We start from the raw sequence: 19,185 nt of genomic DNA, 5'->3' as shown, positions 1-19,185 counted from the left end.
TAAATGCTAAACAGTGGAAACACTTTACTCGTGATATATTATCGAAACAATCTATAGTTGTTTTTCAGTTCATCCCTAGGCATCATATTTCACTTGAGCTTGTAATTCTAATATAGTTCGTAAAAAACATCAAAATAAGAGTTAACGTAAAACAATAAATAAGTACTAAATGGCTTCAACATCAAGGTAAATATGTTAAGAGACTCCTATTGCATTGTATTAAATGAAATGACATCTTTCTTGAAAGACTTGAGAACAACAAGGTGTGCTGCTATGCACACCCCGAGTCTCCATTAATTGAAGATTATCGGGCTGGTGACATGATATGCTCCGAGTGTGGCTTGGTTGTGGGAGATCGCGTAATTGACGTTGGGTCCGAGTGGCGTACGTTCAGCAACGAAAAGAGTGGCGTTGATCCTAGTCGTGTTGGTGGACCAGAGAATCCCTTGCTCAGTGGCGGTGACCTATCGACAATAATTGGTCCTGGTACAGGCTCTGCATCCTTCGATTCATTCGGCGCTCCAAAATATCAAAACAGACGCACTATGAGCAGCTCTGATAGATCCTTAATATCCGCATTCAAAGAAATTTCATCAATGGCTGATCGGATTAATTTGCCAAAAACTATTGTTGATCGTGCGAACAATTTATTCAAACAGGTAAAGAGAATAAACTATTGCTTATATGTATATGCACTTCTTTCGTGGCTTTTAGGTACATGATGGAAAGAATCTTAAAGGTCGTTCAAATGATGCCAAGGCATCGGCTTGTCTATATATTGCCTGTCGTCAGGAAGGCGTTCCACGAACATTCAAGGAAATCTGTGCCGTGAGTAAAATCAGCAAGAAAGAGATTGGCAGATGCTTCAAACTGACACTTAAAGCGCTTGAGACAAGTGTGGATTTGATTACAACAGCTGACTTTATGTGTCGCTTCTGTGCCAATTTGGGTAAGAGACTTATTGTGTACTTATTTCAATTCATATTAATATTATATTGACCAGATCTGCCGAACATGGTGCAACGAGCTGCTACGCACATTGCGAAAAAAGCAGTGGAAATGGACATTGTACCTGGTCGTTCGCCGATTTCTGTAGCCGCAGCAGCAATCTACATGGCATCTCAAGCGTCCGAACATAAGCGCAGTCAAAAAGAAATTGGTGATATTGCGGGAGTGGCCGATGTAACAATTCGGCAGTCTTACAAATTAATGTATCCGCATGCAGCGAAGCTCTTCCCGGAAGATTTCAAGTTTACTACTCCTATTGATCAGCTACCACAAATGTGAACAATTCCACAACAAAAATATCGATGCTCAATTACGAAAACAGAAAAAAAAAACAAAACAAATGAAAATAGGAAGATTATACCGTTGTAGGGCAAGTCTAGTTTACAACATAAATTACTATACTTTATTCACAAGAGAAATACGATTTTATTCATATTAAAATGCATAAATGCTTCTAACGTCGGGATTATTTAAGCAGTAAATTGAATTCTAACGGCATTTTTATGAAGTGGCTCTTATTCGAGGATTAACATTTCTGCATAATTAATGTCTTGTCTTTAAGAAAGTAATGGTTTATTAGGCATAGGTATATTGTAGTATGTAGGTATGTATATTTAAAAGCACTCGATCAAAAGCATTTATCAATCGCCATTAACACATAATTGCAATAGTATATTATATATATATATATATATGTATGTATGCACTATATAAGATTAACTTGAAGCCACATAAATTAATCAATACGCAAGGAGCACTTCTCGTTATCTGTGTGACCGACGCACTCAAGCGCAGGTCGATGCTCAGAGTCCCACATGCCAGGTCCACATCGTTTACATAAGCCGCTTAATGTGCATGGAATCTTTGGGAGCTGTCGATACTGATACAGCAATCCTCGAGCCTTACGCAGTATCAATTGGCCATCCATATACATAGCTAACGAGCTAAAATGTAACAGCATCTCGTCAGCACGTAAATTCTGAGCAATGACATCATCGGCATACACAGCGATGATGGCCAGGCATAGGAACAAATGAAAGTAGTCTGTGAGATAGTTTGACCAGCAAGCCTCCCACATTCGTATGACCACGGCCTCGGTGAATTCCCGCTTAAAGCATAACAATAGCCATCGATGGCAAAACAGCAGCTCCATTGCCTCGTTGTGTCGTTGCAAATGTTCGTAGAAACGCGGCAGCATTAGTCTTATCAATTCGCGAAGGTAGCTGAGATTATGGTCGACATCGTTATCCGTTGGAGTACAAACAAAGAATGCTCGTTGCATTAGACCCACAAAGCACCAGAATGTTTCCGATTCGTTTTGCACCTCGCACAACACGGGTGCCAAGAGGTCACTCATGCCCTGCAATTGGTTACAAAATATGGCATTACAATGTTAGACTGGGATCAAAAGACACATTGTCGAATCACCTGTGAGTAGGAGATACTCGGGTTGTAGATGGCAAAGTTGAGCAGAATGTTCTTCATCATTTCGGTATTGGGATTGTCGTCGCCACAGAAAAAAGGATTTGTACGATCGGTGCGGACCACGTCTTTTTCGACAACACACTGTACGGTTCGCCAAAATTGTGCCTGCTGCTCCGGTGACATGGAATACAGACGCTTGCGTGTGATTTCATCGTATTCCTGCCGTTTAATGTCCATGAGCACGGCTCGGTCTTCAAAGGTCGATGAGAATGAGTAGCACTTCAAAATGAAGGGCCAAACTGTTTTCCGCAAACTCTTCTCCAGGCCGCCAAAGAAGACACACTTCCGCAGTAACAAGTCATCATCGATTTGACCCTTTTCGTTTAACAACGTGCCGTAAAAAAAATTGGTGGTAATTCTCTTCACATTGCCCTCATCGGGATGCATTTCCGATTGTTTGACTTCAGGGCGACAAACCATAAAGTGTCGATACGGTAAATTCATCTTCTCTTGACCCGGCGAGAGAGTGATATTGTGTAGGAAACAATGCCACTGGTGCAATACCTGTGCCAAATGGTCCAAGCCACCATAATGAAAATGAAGAATCTTGTATTGTGATTCCCTCGACGCAATCACCAGTTGTCCCGATGTGCACTTATCATCGTTAAAGAATAGGCGCAACGAGCGCATCTGACTAAGGTCAACGGAGAAACGACGTCCCCGAATTAAAGCTCTACGGCGCACTGTTGGCGTTGCGTTGGCGCTCTCGGGGAAAACCAGATTGTGTTTAAAGGCCAAAAGTTCCGGCGTCATCCAGTTAGGGTTGTTGTCATCGGATACCGAGCCATCTGAGTTAAGTTGATGCGGCGTATGATCAGCGCGACCATCTGCAACAACATTGTTGACATCGGTGATTTCGTCGGGCGAGGAAATGATGCAATTATATGACTGCGAGATGTTGCTGTTCTCAATCTGTGGATTCGATATAGTTATATTCACCGACGTAATCGGATGCTTCTTAAGCAGCGCCGTTAGGTCACCAATCGATGCCGTCTGTCCGCCCAGCAAGGGCTGCAGTTCGTTCTTTAACTCTTGCATCTCGGCAGCGTTTTCCTCTTCCACTCGCGTGCCTAGCTCTTGCTCCGCATCCGTATCCGTTATTTTGGGCACTGACACCGCTACCTGCGATATACTCGGTGTAAAGTGTCCATTCGAAGGCATTATCTCGTGGTTACGATAGCCAATCGTATGTTCCCCATTCTCGCTGCCCGTCGAATTGCATTTGCAGAGCGAAGAGTTCGGAATCCAAGTTAATAGGAGCGTTGGTCTCTTGGCGCTGTTGTACTGATCTATGAAAGTTTTCGTGGTACAGGTCAAGTAGCCTGGATAGTGCAGAATATCCGATTCCTGACGCGCCACAGTTGGCGGATGAATGCACACATTGTTCTTGCAAAAAAGAATTTCATTGTCTTCGTAAGCGATATCGATTTTTTCATTTGACCTCTCTTCACCCAGAATAAAGTTTGATGCTTTCTTAATAATGTTTCCAATAGGCATTTTCGTTTGATTAATGCTTCTTATCTAGTTATACCTTCTGTCTGGAATGTGTACTTTTGATTTAAAATTTATTTATTCCGATACGTGCAGAAATGTGGGCAGGGTATTTAACTGGGTAGATTCTGCGTCTTGGAAATTTTATTTTTATTCTTTTTGACGGGCAAACATTCTCACATAAGATAGTACCTTTGAGTGAACTACCAAAATAAGGTTCATTAGAAGCGCAATGAGTAGTTTAGCTTTTTATAAATATTAGTTAATTATACCGTTAGATGCAAAGTTAAAGAAGGACCACGATACCAACTGCGTGACCGCCAGAGCTGATATCGATTCAATTATAAATCAGTGCTGCATTTATCGACCGTTAAGAACTTACTAAAAATATAAAATATAAGCAAAATTCAATTGTATTAATGTATACAATAATTTAAAGACTTTCATTAAATTTAAATTAGAAGTTTTGATTATTTTAGAATATATGGTTGATCAGGGAATCAAAAAAGGCTTATTTTTCCAGTCCTTCACCAGTTTCCTCTGATTTATTTTTGTGTATATATATAATAAATAAACTTATACAATCGCATACACAAACATCACTATTACCTCGCGATTGACGAATGAATTACCATAATTACCAAAAGCATCGATTGTCCTTGATTTTGTGCATCTCAAGCGTATCGATGTCCTTGATTTTGCATACAAAGATCAAAACTAATTGTTCCGGTTCCGCCTCGAATTTTTGTGTCACAAAAATGTTAAGATCCTGTAAGATACTCTTACTCATATAGACTAATAATATATTTTACTTGGATTCTGACAATTGATTGGCATCATATAGTTTAGTCTTAATAGAATAGTTTTCTTTAAAAGATCGCTCAAGTAATCCATGCATCAAAACGATATGTTATGCCCCACAGCATCTGCAGTCATGAGAGTTTCAACTTTTCGACCGCCTACTGTTATTGAATTCTTAATTTCTTCACTAACAGAAATTATCACAAGTACTAAATTGAAAAAAACATGTCCTTTTTATGTATATGTAACTTATATTATATTTTCAACTTGCTTTGTATTTAAATAAAAGGCTCGATAGAAAAAATTGACGAAATCGACAACTATATCTAGCTTCTGCGAAAACATACTTTTCGAAAACATACAATTTAAAATGTTACAGTTAAGAAGGTTTTTTCTAGTGAGTAATAATAATTATATAAATACGATTAATATAATATAAAACCCGATTAGCGATAACATTACGGTACGGTATTGGGAATGTGCTAATATCGTAAGTCACTGTTAATAAACAATCGAGTGCCCGCATCGATACTCAGCTCTCATTAGGAAAGTGTGACCCAATTTTTTTGTTTTGAAATTTACAAGTGATTTAGTAGTTTTATCTGTAGGGCTACACTGGTCATAATTTTTGATGTATTAAGTTTAATTTTGTGATTCATTCATTCATTTAAACAATTGAAAATAAGCAGAGTACCGCAACGCAAGCAGACGCTTATCTGCGTTTTTTTTGTATATATTCATCGAAATACTAGAAGATAACGTTGCAATAAGTCTAACTCACATATATACACATACATAAGTTTAACTCTCTCTCAGTGAAAGAATTGAAAGAATGGCAGCCGAGATAAAACCAGCACAACGCAGCAACAATGACCGCTTTTTATCGACAAAAAAGCCGGAATTGCTCAGTAAATTGGAGGGCAGCGGTGACGATGTAAATGCAGCAATCTTAATACCTGGTGAAAATGGAGTTATCAGCGTTTCAGATGATAAGCAAGTGTTTACCTAAGCAAAACAGCAGCATCAAATGCAAACAATACATACTTATTAATTTAATTTACTTATAGAACGGTGCGTGTTTGGCTTAAACGGGATTCCGGACAATATTGGCCCAGTATTTGTCAGTACATGCCCTCTGGCTGCACTGCCATTGAATACGTTCAGGAGCTACGTCAGTTGTACGTTGGCCAAGACAACGGAACCGTAACGCAATATACGCTCTCTGAGGACTGCAATCGTTTGTCGTTTATCCGCGATTATCTGTCGCATCAGGGTCGAGTGGTGGCCGTTGTTTTTTCGAAAACTCACAACTGGATTCTCTCTGCTGGCAAAGATAAACAGTTTGCGTACCATTGCACGGAATCGGCAACTCGAGTGGGCGGATACAACTTTGAGACGCCATGCACTGCACTGCAGTAAGTAAAAATGACCAGGGATGCCACATTCGGTACATTTATTTGAAAAATTGTTAGATTTGGTATATTACGTTTACGAAATAGTTTTTTATTATTATATTTTCTTTTTTTTGTTAAATTTACGCTCGGGTGATAAATTTCATTTCTCACAAAAATTAAAACATCGTTAACGCCCTGAAATTATTCAGTTTTATTCTTCGCAACCTGATTACTGATTATCAATTGTTTTGCTTTCATCACAGGTTCGATGCTCTAGCGAAATACGCTTTTATTGGAGATCAGGCAGGCCAAATAACGATGCTACGCTGTGATGTGTCCGGTGTGCAGTTAATCACCACATTTAAAGGCCATACTGGTAAACTACAATCAAATCAGTCAATAATACATTACAGGTAAATCATAACTTGTGCTTCAGCTGGTATTAGGTGCTTGAGATGGGTGGAAGGACCCCAGTTATTGTTCAGTGGTGCATGCGATCAATCCGTGATTGTCTGGGATGTAGGCGGAAAGCGAGGCACTATTTACGAATTGCAAGGACATAAGTATGTATATTGAAGATATTGATAGCTGGACAAAACTCATGTGCTTGTCTATATTCAGTAACAAAGTATCTGCTCTGGCGTATGCGAATCACACACAGCAATTGATTACTTGTGGTGAAGACTCCGTAGTTGTTTTTTGGGAAATGAATGCTATGCGAAAAGAGGTACCTGGATGGGTGGAGTCTAATAATTGCCAACTGTGCTCTAGACCTTTTTTCTGGAACTTCCGCTCGATGATGGACCAAAAACAATTGGGTAATTAAAAACCGTGCAATTCTTTGATAATTATTAATTGAATTTCAAAACAGGTATTCGACAACATCATTGTCGTCACTGCGGGAAAGCTGTTTGTGACAATTGTTCGACCAATCGCATTAATATACCAATAATGGGATTCGAGTACGATGTCCGCTGCTGCGATCCATGCTACAAACAATTGCAGACAGTGGAGCGTCCGTCTTTGGCATCGTTCCATGATGCCAAACATTGCATTGTTCACATGGATTTGGATGAGGAACGAAAGCGCCTTTTGACTGTTGGACAGGATAGACTAATTAAAGTTTGGGATCTATCCACTATTTGGGTATAATATTTAAATTGCCATGTTCACGTTGCATGATTGGCGTTTCAACTAAAATATTAACTTTTATGAATACCAAACACTTAACTAAGTATTGATTGATTGATAAATAGCAACGGCATGACAGCGCCGAGTTAATGCACTTTTACAATATAAGCAATGTTTAACGTATATGTTACTATTAAATATATACATTACTTCATACATAAAAATATACAAATAAGTTACATTTTCATCGGAATGAAATTGATGTAAAACTAGAATCCATGGATATCAATAAAATAAAATCAATGTCTCTGTATTCGGAATGCTTCTCACTAGTGTGCAAATCACAATCAATTGTAAATTCATAGCTCTTTAATAAATTTGATCTTTAGATATCAATCAATTTATTATCAGTTCTTCAATCTGAAAGAAATATGCAAATCAGAACAAAAGTTAGTTTCTGAAATTATTTATTTACTAAAAGATAAACGCAGCAAGGAGGTGAATCAATAACCACCACGGCCTGGTGGAGGAGCTCCTCGCATCATTGGTGGCGGTCCACGCATTGGAGGAGGAGCACCTCGTCCTAAGCCACCTGGCATTGATGGAATGCCGCCGGGAATGAGGCCAGGTGGAGGAGCGCCCATCATTGGAGCTCTAGGCACGCCGCGTCCCATTGGCGCCATGTGCTGCTGGGCGGGACCGCCCACACCTCGCACTGGACCTTGTAAACCAGCGGGCACTGACGATATATTCATTGGCACACCACGGCCAGCCACACGACCCATTCCGGGTCCTGGAGCGGCCCCTGGGATGGGGACGCGTGGAAGGCCTTCCTCGGGTGGTGGCGGTCCCTCGACGGTTAAAGAAACAATGTTCTCGCCGCGCAAGAGCACAAAGCCCAGAACGCGTTTCTCTTCTCGCTCTGGAACCTTGGAGTTTTTGGATCGAATTTTACGGAATTCCTCACAGTCGCCTAATATGAGGTTCATGTGCTTGTCAAACGCCTTGAAAGTTCCAATGAAAGTACGCGAGTCTTGGAGAACTATTCGAACTCTGTAGTTCAGGTGCTGAATCATTTTATTATTTTTGCCAATCGTCTATAAAATGAAAGAAAACATAATAAATATTTGCATATAAACATTGCAGACATCCAAGCGTGGCCGGCAACTTTTCTATGTATAATTGTTAATTCACGTGCGACGCATGATAAATTTACAAACATTGTGCATAAAAGCTACTAAAAATTTAAACTTAAACTTACCATTTTGTTACTGTTTTTTGTTCAAGTAAATAGCAAAAATAATTATTAAGCGGCTAAAAACGTTTGCCGTATGTGAAAATAAAATGGCCAATCAAACAATGCGTCCCTGGTAGAGCGTTTTCAATCGTTCACAAGAAGCTCAGGGAAATAAGATACTGAATAATTTTCTCATTGTTCATTTGGTTCATTTCTAAACTGATTTTTCGATATGTGAAGAATGTTAGTAATTTTTAACTTTTGATAACTTTAAATCCATTTCCAGATATACTGACAGGACAGTAAAAAAGAAGTAAAATAAATCTAATTACTTAAATAAAGCCAAGAATGAGAGATAACATTATGTATATAAGAAAATTTATATTTAATATTTATATTGTTTAATTTAAATTCTTATATAAAAAGAATATAGAAAGAAATATTTAATTGAAATTGTCTACGAATACAGTAATTAATTGATGCAGCCCTGGCTGTTTTTGATAATACATTTTGAGGTAAGGAAACAACGATGTCATGGACATCGATACTTTTGATATTCTCAATAGCAAACATCGATATTCAAAACAAAAAGTTTTAAAGCATACGTTGCGTATGTACAACTTTTGTTAAAAAAAATAAAGTGTTAAATAAAGCAGCGTCTTATTAAAGATAAAAGTCTGAATTTATCTGTAAGTAAAGCGTTTTCAATTATTAGTTTCTTAATATCGATATTGAAAATACCGCAATCGATGTTTCTCCTCTTCTAGTCAAGTCAGACGCTCGCTCATATATGTATGTGGCCACGTCACTTTGGCTCTCTTTGTTTCTCTCTTTTGTGCCGACATTCTACGTACATATTATAGGCGGCACAACACCAAAAATTTTTAGCTCGTTGGCAAAACAAGTGAAAATTAAACAAATACCGTTGACTGGTATAGTACGGTATTAAATTAGTTAAAACACATAGCTATGTGGCAACATAATAACAAATTTGTTTTACGTTTTGTCCTATTCAAGGTGCCAACAATATAATCAAGCAACAAGAACAAGAACGAATACGCTACAAGAAAAACTCTGACGAATCACATTCAAAATGAATATTTTTCGGTTCGCTGGAGATTTATCGCATGTATTTGCCATTATAATACTATTACTTAAAATATGGAAGACAAGATCATGCGCTGGCATATCTGGCAAATCGCAGATCTTATTTGCTATCGTTTATTTGACACGCTATCTCGACCTCTTCACCACATATGTCAGCCTCTACAACTCGGTGATGAAAGTTCTCTTTCTGGCTACATCGGGCGCCACTGTTTATTTGATGTATGTGAAGTTCAAAGCGACTTACGATCACAATCACGATTCATTCCGCATTGAGTTTTTGCTGGTTCCTTGCGCTCTGCTCTCATTGGTGATCAATCACGAGTTCACCGTGATGGAAGTTCTCTGGACATTCTCGATCTATTTGGAATCAGTTGCCATTCTGCCTCAGCTGTTCTTGGTGAGCAAGACGGGAGAGGCTGAGTCGATTACAAGCCATTATCTATTTGCGCTCGGATCATATCGCGGTCTGTATCTGCTGAACTGGGTGTATCGTTACATGGTGGAGTCGCATTACGACCTGATTGCGATTTTTGCTGGAATCGTTCAGACAATCTTGTATTGCGATTTCTTCTATCTCTATATTACCAAAGTGCTCAAAGGCAAAAAGCTACAGCTGCCAGCATAAATTGCACAGGCAACCAGCAATTAATTCCATACGATCGATGTGTGTGTGCGTGTGTGGTGCCGTCGCTTCAGATGCTGAGGATGGAGGCAGAAGACAGCGGAGTATGGAGAAGATAGCAGCAATAATGCAAGATGCGGACCGCTTGTCTAAGCGTTATAATTAGTTCATAATCAGATAAAAAAAAAATCACAAAAAAATACATTTAAAATATGATATTGTATATCGAAAGGGAATATTTTTGTGTTGCATTAGTTGAAACTTTAAAGAAAATAAGAAATTTGAATGTGGCACCATCTAATATGCAAAAAAACGAACTCATGCAAATTATTAAAGTATAACAAATAATGTACAAATTCTATTTATTCATTATGATTTTGTCTTGTCCTTATGCTGCCAACTACAATATTTTTTCTTAATGTCTAAAATGTACGCCTCGTATACATATTACATTTATGTAGTATGTGTGTGTATTAATGTGGTAATATGTTTCTTATCTAATGTACTTCGTTTACCTAAATCAAAATGTGCAGTAATTATAATTTACTTTAAAACAGAATCAACCAAGCAATTATATTATTTTTTCTGGTCCAACATAATAATGTGCTGAAATTGTTTATAGCATTTTAGGTTTAGATTATACATGAGTATTTTTGGATGTATTGACCTTATCAGCATATGAACATTCATTTAAACTTATATAGCAATAAACATGATTTTGGCTTGTCTCGCCTTGTTTGCTAATATCCATAAAACTAACTACTGATGTTAAGTGTTTAGATCTGACAAGCAGTATTACACTTTTATTTATTTGGATTATTGAATTAAATGAAATAATGATATCAATCCAATGTTTCTGGACTATATTTTTCTTTTTTTTTACAATGAAATATTTAAAAATATAAAATGTCTCAGACATGTCCTTGTTTTGACTAATAAACTATATTAAACAGATATATTTTTAAGTAAAATAATATTTAATAATTTGTATACATTTTTAGATTAACCACGTTTGATCTATGATCTATAAAAAAACAAAATGATATAGCTTGTTCTCAAAAAATAATAAATTTGATACTTTTAAATTTTGGTATAATTATTATTGTTATAATTAATTTAACTGGCTACGTCGATTTAATTATTATTATATAAACATTTATTCAATGTAAATTTCCCGCTAGTACCTACTCTTAACTATCGTGTACACAAAAAAATGCGATGATTTTGGTTCTTTTAACTCCAATGCATATTAACGTCTCCAAAATGAACTAGTTGAATTGTAAAGATAATCATTAAAAAAAAAACAAATTGCAAATAAAAAATGTCTTCGAACTTTCGATATCACATTTTAAAAAGCGTCAAACCGTATACTATTTATATTCCACAACTAACGAAATCAGCACTCCGTGTGTTAATTCAAGTATCTGTGCATTATATAGAGACGAAGAAGTCATCTCCCGACGTCTTAGCATTGGCAATCAACAAATTGAAAAATGCAGGCCACGAAGTACCCAAGAATTTTTGTGAGTTGTTTACAATGATCTTGTTAATAATGCAAATATATTTGCGATATCCCAAAGGAGTTGTCAAAGACCATGAGCTTCGTCAATGCTTAATTGATGATTTGGGGTAAATACTAAAGTCGAAATAATCGATTTATGCATTCTGACAGTGTATGTATTTATTATAATCCACAATTTTTGTTTAGTCTGCCAGATGCATCTGCGGAGGATTTGGGAAAAGTTCTACTAAATCATCGAACAACTCTAAGTAAGAATTTCTCTGATACAAAAATGGAAAGAGCGAAAATGCTGGATATGCAATGGCGAATTAATATATCCTTAACATCCACGTGAGATTAAATATATGATGTACTGTTTAAGACAATATTTATGATTTCTTCTATGTACTTCTAGGATGTCTCAACTCGATAAACCTACCATAGTTTTGCACTTTAAATTAATTAATGGCGAATATAGAACCTTGGAATTGCCGTTATCCATGTTTCAACGTTTACGTTTCAATGTTGCGATGTTACTAAGCGAATTGCAGTCCCTACAGAATCGACCTGTTTTGAAACAATTTTAATATTGCAAATGATGAAAATTGAAGTAGTATTATTATTTATACTAAGCACAAATATATGTATGTATGTATATATTCGTTGATAATTGTGTGCGCATATTTTCAAATATCTGTTATGCCTGAAAATCCTTTATTAAAATGAAAAACCAATCTTTTTTATTGAAATTATAATTTGAAATGTTTATACAGTCCATAGCCAACATTTTGTTGTTGCGCGTCACAAAATGCGGCCAGTGAGAACATTTCAAACGTAATCTCTAAAATGAACTGGATCACAGAACCAGTACATGAATAGCAAATGAAAACAATAGGCTTGTTGTTTTAAGGTGTTTAAGAAAAAGTAAATAAAAAGAAACTCCTCCATATTTAATTATGGCGTCGAAAAGAAAGCAAAATTTTTCGCATGAAAATAGCGATATTTTTAAAAAGAAACACACATTGGACTCGGATGAGGAGGACTCCGATGACTATGAACGGTGAGCGAAAAAATGAGCGTTTGAAGTGTGCTCAGCATTTTAGATGCGGAGCATTCAAGTGCTTTACTTTGCAATGGAATCGATTGCTTGGCTTTTTTATTTTGTTTGAAATAAGTGGTACTATAATCTATTTTAGCGAAAACCTGAATGATAGTGACATTGAAGGCGGTGAGGAGGGTGTTGGAAAAGTAGTGGACGATGTCAAAATAACGCCATTCAATATGCGCGAGGAACTCGAAGAGGGCCACTTCGATAAGGATGGTCACTATCATTGGAATAAGGACACGGAAATAAAGGATAACTGGCTGGATAATATTGACTGGGTTAAGGTACATGAGCTACGAAATGGCTATTTTGCATTTTTATTATTTTGCTTATCTAATAGGTAGAGAATGACAAGAACTATTTTGATCCCAACAATGAGGAACTAAACGTTGCGGGAGATGGTGTACCTTCATTTAATCTTGCGGCATCGCTTAGAAAAATGATTGAGTTTATGAAGGCGGGCGAAAGTGTTCAAATGGCTTTACAAAGATTGGGCCGCAAGCGTCCCAAATTATCAACGCTTGAAAAGCTTAAGCAAAAAAAAGCGGGAATAGAGAACATTGAAACGCAGCAAATAGCGAAGCTAACTGAGGTGGCGAATGAAATACTTTCAAACACGGGAAACATGGACATATATCAAGAAACATATGAGAAGATCATGCAGAAACTAGAAAATTTGCCGGGCCCAAGCAAGCCAGTTACAGAGTCCTTTGATATGTATGCAGATGATTTTGAAGAAAAGGAGTCCAAACGCTTAAAGACAACTCAAAAGGAGGAGGAGGAGGAACCGAAAATCAAATGGGAATTCAAATGGAAACAAGATGATGAAAACATTCAAGGTCCATATAGTACAGAAACGATGTTAAATTGGTCAACGGGCGATTATTTCAAGGATGGTGTCTACGTAAGAAAAGTTGGAGAAAGCTCGAGTTTTTATTCGAGTAATAGAATAGATTTCGATTTGTATTTGTAACGTACTTAAATTTTGTAAATTCTGCTTTTTAAGCAGAAAATAAATCTTTTCGTATACATTTTAGGTTAGATTTGATGTTAATAAATGAGATCGTTTATAATTTTTGCTCATTTTATAATATACTGATACAATATGTAAATAACAATTAATTAAATATGTACATTAGTCGTTGAAACCGGATACGTTGTGAGAAATATTGTCTCCAAAGTAAAAAAATGTTCATTGTAGCAACAGTATTTTTCAGCTTGTTGAGCATTTGGAACTGTAATCTAACGGTCAAATTTATGTATACAAAAATGGTGTAGTTTTAGTTATAGTGTGGTGTTGATTTAATTTATAGTTTAAATATTTCTATATGTGCGTATTTCTGTGTATTTTTTTCTAAACGATTTGAAGATGTCGAAGACTTTATGTTCTCTTTTATACTAAATAGGGTGTCCCGCTCTCGTTTTATTTTGAACGCTAACTTTGCTAATGTTATTTCAAATGTAATATTAAAATTGTTGTTTTGTACTCTATATGGATAAATTATATAAAACTTTGTCTCATCACTAGAAAAAGTGTGGCCAATTTGTAGTCGGGCAAGATGAAATGTTTTTTAGTATATTTTTCCTATGTCTTTTGCAGCTTAAATTGCGGTCACGCTGTTGCTCTTAGCAACACATTGTTGTTTACAAATTTATTGACTAAATAAAATTAGTATACTTTTGTACATTGTGTTCGTAACTTTTACAAATTCCGGCTGCGAAAAATTGAACGGCCAGCGAAAACTGGCCAAATAAAAAATTGGTCAAGCTAGAAATTACGCTGTCGGCATAGTCAACAAAATTGCGCGAAATGTTTAAAAACACGTTTCAATCCGGCTTCTTGTCCATACTCTACAGCATTGGTTCGAAGCCATTGCAACTTTGGGACAAGAAGGTGCGAAATGGACACATCAAGCGTATAACTGACAATGACATCCAAAGTCTGGTTCTTGAAATTGTGGGAACCAATGTGAGTACAACATTCATAACATGTCCGGCAGATCCAAAGAAAACATTGGGCATTAAGCTACCCTTTCTGGTAATGATAATTAAGAACATGAAGAAATACTTTACCTTTGAGGTGCAGGTAAGTACTATACGCTCCTATTTCATTGGGCATCCAGAATAAACTGACATATGTATATTGCATTTGACAGGTTCTCGACGATAAGAATGTGAGACGCCGGTTCCGTGCGAGCAATTATCAATCTACCACTCGGGTGAAGCCGTTTATTTGTACAATGCCAATGCGCTTAGATGAGGGTTGGAATCAGATTCAATTCAATCTATCTGACTTCACTCGACGAGCCTACGGCACCAACTATGTTGAAACTTTACGGGTGCAGATTCATGCAAACTGTCGAATTCGTCGAGTTTATTTCTCTGATCGGCTCTATTCGGAGGACGAACTGCCGCCCGAGTTCAAGCTCTTCCTGCCGATACAGAAGCCCGTGCAAAAGTCAAATGCTATATGCAGCTAACTATGTTAAGCACGGATATTACTCCAATTTCAACTGGCAATTTCACAAACACAAACATCCGCATCAGCAAATTATTTCACGTGGAAACAACAAAATTTTTCTGCAAGCCGGCATAAGTATTTATTCACAAATATATGTTTATTTGCTTCGTTCAACTCTCTGCAATAAAATTGAACATTTATGTATGTCTCTAACAATTTATGTAACAATATGTATTTCTAGTCTGCACTTGTGAGTATATCGACACCATTTTCTGTTATTAAAATAGTGTGCTCAAATTGGGCACTGCGAGAATCGTCCAAGCTAACTGCCGTCCAACCGTCTTCTAAAAGTCCTATTTCTCCACCGCCCAAAGATAGGATGGGTTCGATTGTAAATGTCATGCCTGATTGCATTTCTCCAGGAACATCATTAGCTACAGTAGCATAAAAGCGATTTGGATTGCACAATTTCAATTCAATTTCAGAAAGATCTGCTTACCGTAATGGTAGATCTCGGGCGGGCCATGAAAATAGTTGCCAATGCCATGGCCAATAAATGCTGCAACTGATTCCAGCTTTTGCTCACTGCAAAATAGGTCAATGCATTTACCAATCTCATTAAAGGCCACGCCGGGTCCACAGAGTGCAATGCACTTCATTAGGCATTCTCGTGTGGCACTCACAAGGAATCGTCCTCGTTCATCAACGTCTCCCACAAGAAACGTTTCTGAGCAATCGCCATGGCAGCCATTCAGATAAACTGTTACATCAATGTTGATAATATCGCCATCGACCAACTGTCGATCATCTGGAATACCATGACATGCTACATTATTTATAGATGTACACACTGACTTAGGAAATCCTGCATATCGCAACGGAGATGGATACGCATTGTGGGCAAGAATACGCTTGTGGGCAAACTCGTCTATCTCATCGGTAGTTGTTCCAATTGTGGCCATTCTGCCGCATTCCCTAAGAATTTGTGCAGCTAATTTGCCACTCGAGCGCATTTGCTTGATTTGCTCCGCATTTTTTATTTCTGGTGTTCCTAATGTGTTGCCGGCTCCCATATGTTTGAAGTAGTATGGAGGTTTCTCAATATGCTCGGGTATGCTCCGTTCAACAGAAACTTTTCCAGTATCGTTAATTAAATCCCATTTGCCCTTATCACTGAAATGAATCAAGATGAAATGACTCGAGTTAAATAGTTTAATTTAAAACGAATTTTTAGTTGGCAACGGTCAACATCGAATGAATATTTTTATGAAAACTATCGGCTACACCTCATTATTTTTAATATTTAATAAACATACCGTTTAGTAATTTGGAAAAAATTCCGGTGTAAGTAATATGCACTATTGTTAACATTTTTAAATAAATTTTGCACTGATCTAAACTGCATTTTGCTTTCAATAAACCATAACAATAAACAGCTGACAATATCGATTAAATAATAAATAGAACACATATAAATATCGATTACATGTATGTTTTGGATACAGTTTCGATAGTTAGCTACTGCTCAAATGTAAACAATTAAATATGTAAACAAAGTTTTAGCCTACACTTTTAATATTAAAAAATGAGTTGCAATTATGCAGAAGGCCTGTCTGAATATGAGAATAAAGGAATACTTGGCATTGCAGAAGTGTGTTAATAATTTTACTTACGATATTTTAATAAATATTTACCCATATTTTTATTCATATTGTCTAGAATTTTGACACCGAAGAAGTTGTTCACCAAAAGTGTAAGGAGTTGGCCAATTTAATTAAAGAGTCGAAGCATGTTGTAATACACACAGGTGCAGGTTTAAGCACATCCGCCGGTATTCCCGATTTTCGGTAAGCTGACATTAAATAAATTTTCATTTTCTATTTTTAACACAATTTCAGAGGCCCAAATGGCGTCTGGACACTCGAGAAAAAAGGTGAGAAACCGACATTTAACACATCATTTGACGATGCCAAGCCCACCAAGTCTCACATGGCTCTGCGGTCGTTAGTTGAGCATGGTTATATTCAATATATAATTTCACAAAACATTGATGGTCTGCATCTAAAATCTGGACTAGATAGAAAGCATTTGGCTGAGTTGCATGGCAATATGTTCATCGACCAGTGTCAAAAATGTCGTCGACAGTTCGTTCGATCGACGGCTGTGGAGACGGTAGGCCAAAAGCCATCGGGAATTCCCTGCAAATCGAATAGTTTTGGTAATAGCCGCAGTTGTCGCGGAGGCGTTTTGCACGATACTGTTTTAGATTGGGAAGACGACCTGCCCGAGCGTGATTTAGAAATGGCCTTCATGCATTCCACGTAAGAAATATATAATATCCTCAAATTGTTGCATATTTTATCTTTTCATCTTTGAAAAATTAGTTTGTCAGACTTAAACATTACTCTGGGAACTACTCTTCAAATTGTGCCAAGTGGTAATTTACCTCTTAAGAATCTCAAGCAAGGCGGCAAGCTGGTTATTTGCAACCTTCAACCAACGAAACATGTAAAGTCAATAACGAATAATTGAGTTTAATTACAGAACTGATGCTATACTCATTACAGGACAAGAAAGCAACTCTTGTTATTTCGAGTTACATTGACGAGATATTGACTAAAGTTTGCAAACGTCTAGGTATTGAAATTCCAGAATACTCCGTAGAAGTAGATCCCACGAAAAAGTCAAATATTTCGGAATGGACTCTTCCCCAGGAAAATGTTAAAGAATTGGATAAGCAGTTCAAGATGTATCAAAAAAAAAAATGACAGCAAAAAAACAAAAAGGTATCACTAAGTTTTTAACAGATGATAAAAATATAAAAAAACCAAAAATAAGCGAATAAAGAAATGTAAGAATCTTGATTTTATTAACAAAATTCGAAATCATTTAAATTGTGGTTAATACATAATACACTAATTCCCCCTGCCCATGGGTCGGGTGGTAACATAAAACACAAAAAAAAAAATACATAATACATTCGATATTATCGAAAAAGTATAGTTGCGATGAATTATCGATATTTCACAATCCGATATCCCAGCCCTAATCTCTCATCCCTAGTGCATGTTTCTTGCATGTTTCAATAATAACATAAAAGAAATATAATGGTAAGTCAATTATAAATTATATTGAATATAATCAATTATGAAGCTTTCCCTTTGCAGTTGCCATTATCACTTTTAAAAACAGCGCAGAGTCACCCGATGGTAAGTTTTCATGCATTGCAACAGTGTCGAGCAACGTGAGCATATTAAATTTGTTTTGTATTTTATTCGGCTTCGTCCCATAGCTGGTGGAGTTAAAGAACGGAGAAACTTACAATGGTCATTTAGTCAGTTGTGACTCCTGGATGAATATAAATTTGCGAGATGTAATTTGCACTTCAAAGGTTAGTTCAATCTCGCAAAGGTGAACTGGAGTAATATTTTGTATGATTTCAGGACGGCGATCGGTTTTGGAGGATGCCAGAATGCTACATACGGGGCAGCACAATAAAGTATTTGCGTATACCTGATGAAGTAATCGACATGGTGAAAGAAGATGCTCAAGCAAAATCGCGAAATCGCGCAGAACTTAATAAGAATCGCGGCGGCAATTCGTCCCAGAATCAAAATCAACGAGGTGCCCGGAGTGGGAACCGCAATAACTTTAGTATTCGAAGTGGACCGAATGGTGGCGGATTGGGAAACGGTGGAATGCGTGCGGGAAATTCGGGTCAAGGAAATCGGCCGGCACAGGGAAATAAACTTAGGAAGTAATCTAACTATTCTATGTAACCATGTACTATTAATGTAAAATTTCGACCTCATCCTTTAAAATAAATGATTCAAGAAAACATA

The 19,185-nt window shown here is 37.0% G+C and overlaps 11 protein-coding genes across 12 annotated transcripts; 8 read left to right on the top strand and 3 right to left on the bottom strand.

The window, feature by feature from the left end:
- Positions 1 to 39: 39 nt before the first annotated feature.
- LOC133834929 (transcription initiation factor IIB) lies at positions 40 to 1,474 on the top strand. Its single transcript, XM_062264713.1, has 4 exons — positions 40 to 186; positions 248 to 659; positions 715 to 949; positions 1,004 to 1,474. Exons 1-4 carry the CDS (start codon positions 170 to 172, stop codon positions 1,285 to 1,287), a joined length of 948 nt encoding a protein of 315 aa, XP_062120697.1. The 5' UTR covers positions 40 to 169; the 3' UTR covers positions 1,288 to 1,474.
- Positions 1,475 to 1,580: 106 nt separating this feature from the next.
- LOC133834924 (TBC1 domain family member 16) lies at positions 1,581 to 4,729 on the bottom strand. Its single transcript, XM_062264707.1, has 4 exons — positions 4,561 to 4,729; positions 4,257 to 4,361; positions 2,437 to 4,187; positions 1,581 to 2,368 (listed from the first exon to the last, which is right to left on the bottom strand). The coding sequence occupies exons 3-4, from the start codon at positions 3,988 to 3,990 to the stop codon at positions 1,745 to 1,747; spliced, it is 2,178 nt and encodes a 725-aa protein (XP_062120691.1). The 5' UTR covers positions 3,991 to 4,187; positions 4,257 to 4,361; positions 4,561 to 4,729; the 3' UTR covers positions 1,581 to 1,744.
- A 660-nt stretch (positions 4,730 to 5,389) lies between these two features.
- On the top strand, positions 5,390 to 7,710 carry LOC133834927 (WD repeat and FYVE domain-containing protein 2). The gene is made up of 6 exons (XM_062264711.1): positions 5,390 to 5,778; positions 5,853 to 6,200; positions 6,443 to 6,555; positions 6,616 to 6,742; positions 6,801 to 6,997; positions 7,051 to 7,710. The coding sequence occupies exons 1-6, from the start codon at positions 5,618 to 5,620 to the stop codon at positions 7,329 to 7,331; spliced, it is 1,227 nt and encodes a 408-aa protein (XP_062120695.1). The 5' UTR covers positions 5,390 to 5,617; the 3' UTR covers positions 7,332 to 7,710.
- A 50-nt stretch (positions 7,711 to 7,760) lies between these two features.
- LOC133834931 (small nuclear ribonucleoprotein-associated protein B) lies at positions 7,761 to 8,723 on the bottom strand. The gene is made up of 2 exons (XM_062264715.1): positions 8,572 to 8,723; positions 7,761 to 8,407 (listed from the first exon to the last, which is right to left on the bottom strand). The coding sequence occupies exons 1-2, from the start codon at positions 8,572 to 8,574 to the stop codon at positions 7,814 to 7,816; spliced, it is 597 nt and encodes a 198-aa protein (XP_062120699.1). The 5' UTR covers positions 8,575 to 8,723; the 3' UTR covers positions 7,761 to 7,813.
- Positions 8,724 to 9,333: 610 nt separating this feature from the next.
- Positions 9,334 to 10,835, top strand: LOC133835322 (ER lumen protein-retaining receptor). Of its 2 annotated transcripts, none has more exons than XM_062265332.1 (2): positions 9,334 to 9,489; positions 9,565 to 10,835. In XM_062265332.1, exon 2 carries the CDS (start codon positions 9,641 to 9,643, stop codon positions 10,277 to 10,279), a length of 639 nt encoding a protein of 212 aa, XP_062121316.1. In that variant the 5' UTR covers positions 9,334 to 9,489; positions 9,565 to 9,640; the 3' UTR covers positions 10,280 to 10,835. The 2 variants fall into 2 exon arrangements, with proteins under 2 accessions (XP_062121316.1, XP_062121324.1); XM_062265340.1 differs by having other exon boundaries at positions 9,371 to 9,479.
- Positions 10,836 to 11,513: 678 nt separating this feature from the next.
- On the top strand, positions 11,514 to 12,526 carry LOC133835336 (COMM domain-containing protein 5). Its single transcript, XM_062265349.1, has 3 exons — positions 11,514 to 11,905; positions 11,985 to 12,128; positions 12,193 to 12,526. Exons 1-3 carry the CDS (start codon positions 11,598 to 11,600, stop codon positions 12,362 to 12,364), a joined length of 624 nt encoding a protein of 207 aa, XP_062121333.1. The 5' UTR covers positions 11,514 to 11,597; the 3' UTR covers positions 12,365 to 12,526.
- A 110-nt stretch (positions 12,527 to 12,636) lies between these two features.
- On the top strand, positions 12,637 to 13,955 carry LOC133835312 (CD2 antigen cytoplasmic tail-binding protein 2 homolog). Its single transcript, XM_062265321.1, has 3 exons — positions 12,637 to 12,837; positions 12,974 to 13,166; positions 13,223 to 13,955. Exons 1-3 carry the CDS (start codon positions 12,734 to 12,736, stop codon positions 13,853 to 13,855), a joined length of 930 nt encoding a protein of 309 aa, XP_062121305.1. The 5' UTR covers positions 12,637 to 12,733; the 3' UTR covers positions 13,856 to 13,955.
- A 548-nt stretch (positions 13,956 to 14,503) lies between these two features.
- LOC133835347 (cilia- and flagella-associated protein 20) lies at positions 14,504 to 15,563 on the top strand. Its single transcript, XM_062265362.1, has 2 exons — positions 14,504 to 14,968; positions 15,039 to 15,563. Exons 1-2 carry the CDS (start codon positions 14,693 to 14,695, stop codon positions 15,360 to 15,362), a joined length of 600 nt encoding a protein of 199 aa, XP_062121346.1. The 5' UTR covers positions 14,504 to 14,692; the 3' UTR covers positions 15,363 to 15,563.
- LOC133835295 (methionine aminopeptidase 1D, mitochondrial) lies at positions 15,194 to 16,808 on the bottom strand. The gene is made up of 3 exons (XM_062265295.1): positions 16,660 to 16,808; positions 15,843 to 16,516; positions 15,194 to 15,777 (listed from the first exon to the last, which is right to left on the bottom strand). Exons 1-3 carry the CDS (start codon positions 16,746 to 16,748, stop codon positions 15,581 to 15,583), a joined length of 960 nt encoding a protein of 319 aa, XP_062121279.1. The 5' UTR covers positions 16,749 to 16,808; the 3' UTR covers positions 15,194 to 15,580.
- Positions 16,809 to 16,846: 38 nt separating this feature from the next.
- LOC133835306 (NAD-dependent protein deacetylase Sirt6) lies at positions 16,847 to 18,220 on the top strand. The gene is made up of 5 exons (XM_062265308.1): positions 16,847 to 16,994; positions 17,063 to 17,190; positions 17,242 to 17,664; positions 17,728 to 17,851; positions 17,911 to 18,220. Exons 1-5 carry the CDS (start codon positions 16,929 to 16,931, stop codon positions 18,109 to 18,111), a joined length of 942 nt encoding a protein of 313 aa, XP_062121292.1. The 5' UTR covers positions 16,847 to 16,928; the 3' UTR covers positions 18,112 to 18,220.
- A 98-nt stretch (positions 18,221 to 18,318) lies between these two features.
- LOC133845992 (U6 snRNA-associated Sm-like protein LSm4) lies at positions 18,319 to 19,185 on the top strand. Its single transcript, XM_062280693.1, has 4 exons — positions 18,319 to 18,453; positions 18,511 to 18,552; positions 18,636 to 18,734; positions 18,787 to 19,185. Exons 1-4 carry the CDS (start codon positions 18,451 to 18,453, stop codon positions 19,102 to 19,104), a joined length of 462 nt encoding a protein of 153 aa, XP_062136677.1. The 5' UTR covers positions 18,319 to 18,450; the 3' UTR covers positions 19,105 to 19,185.

Source organism: Drosophila sulfurigaster, chromosome 2L (genome assembly GCF_023558435.1).
Source record: "Drosophila sulfurigaster albostrigata strain 15112-1811.04 chromosome 2L, ASM2355843v2, whole genome shotgun sequence".
NCBI lineage: Eukaryota > Metazoa > Arthropoda > Insecta > Diptera > Drosophilidae > Drosophila > Drosophila sulfurigaster.
This window is presented reverse-complemented; position numbering and strand designations above follow the sequence as displayed.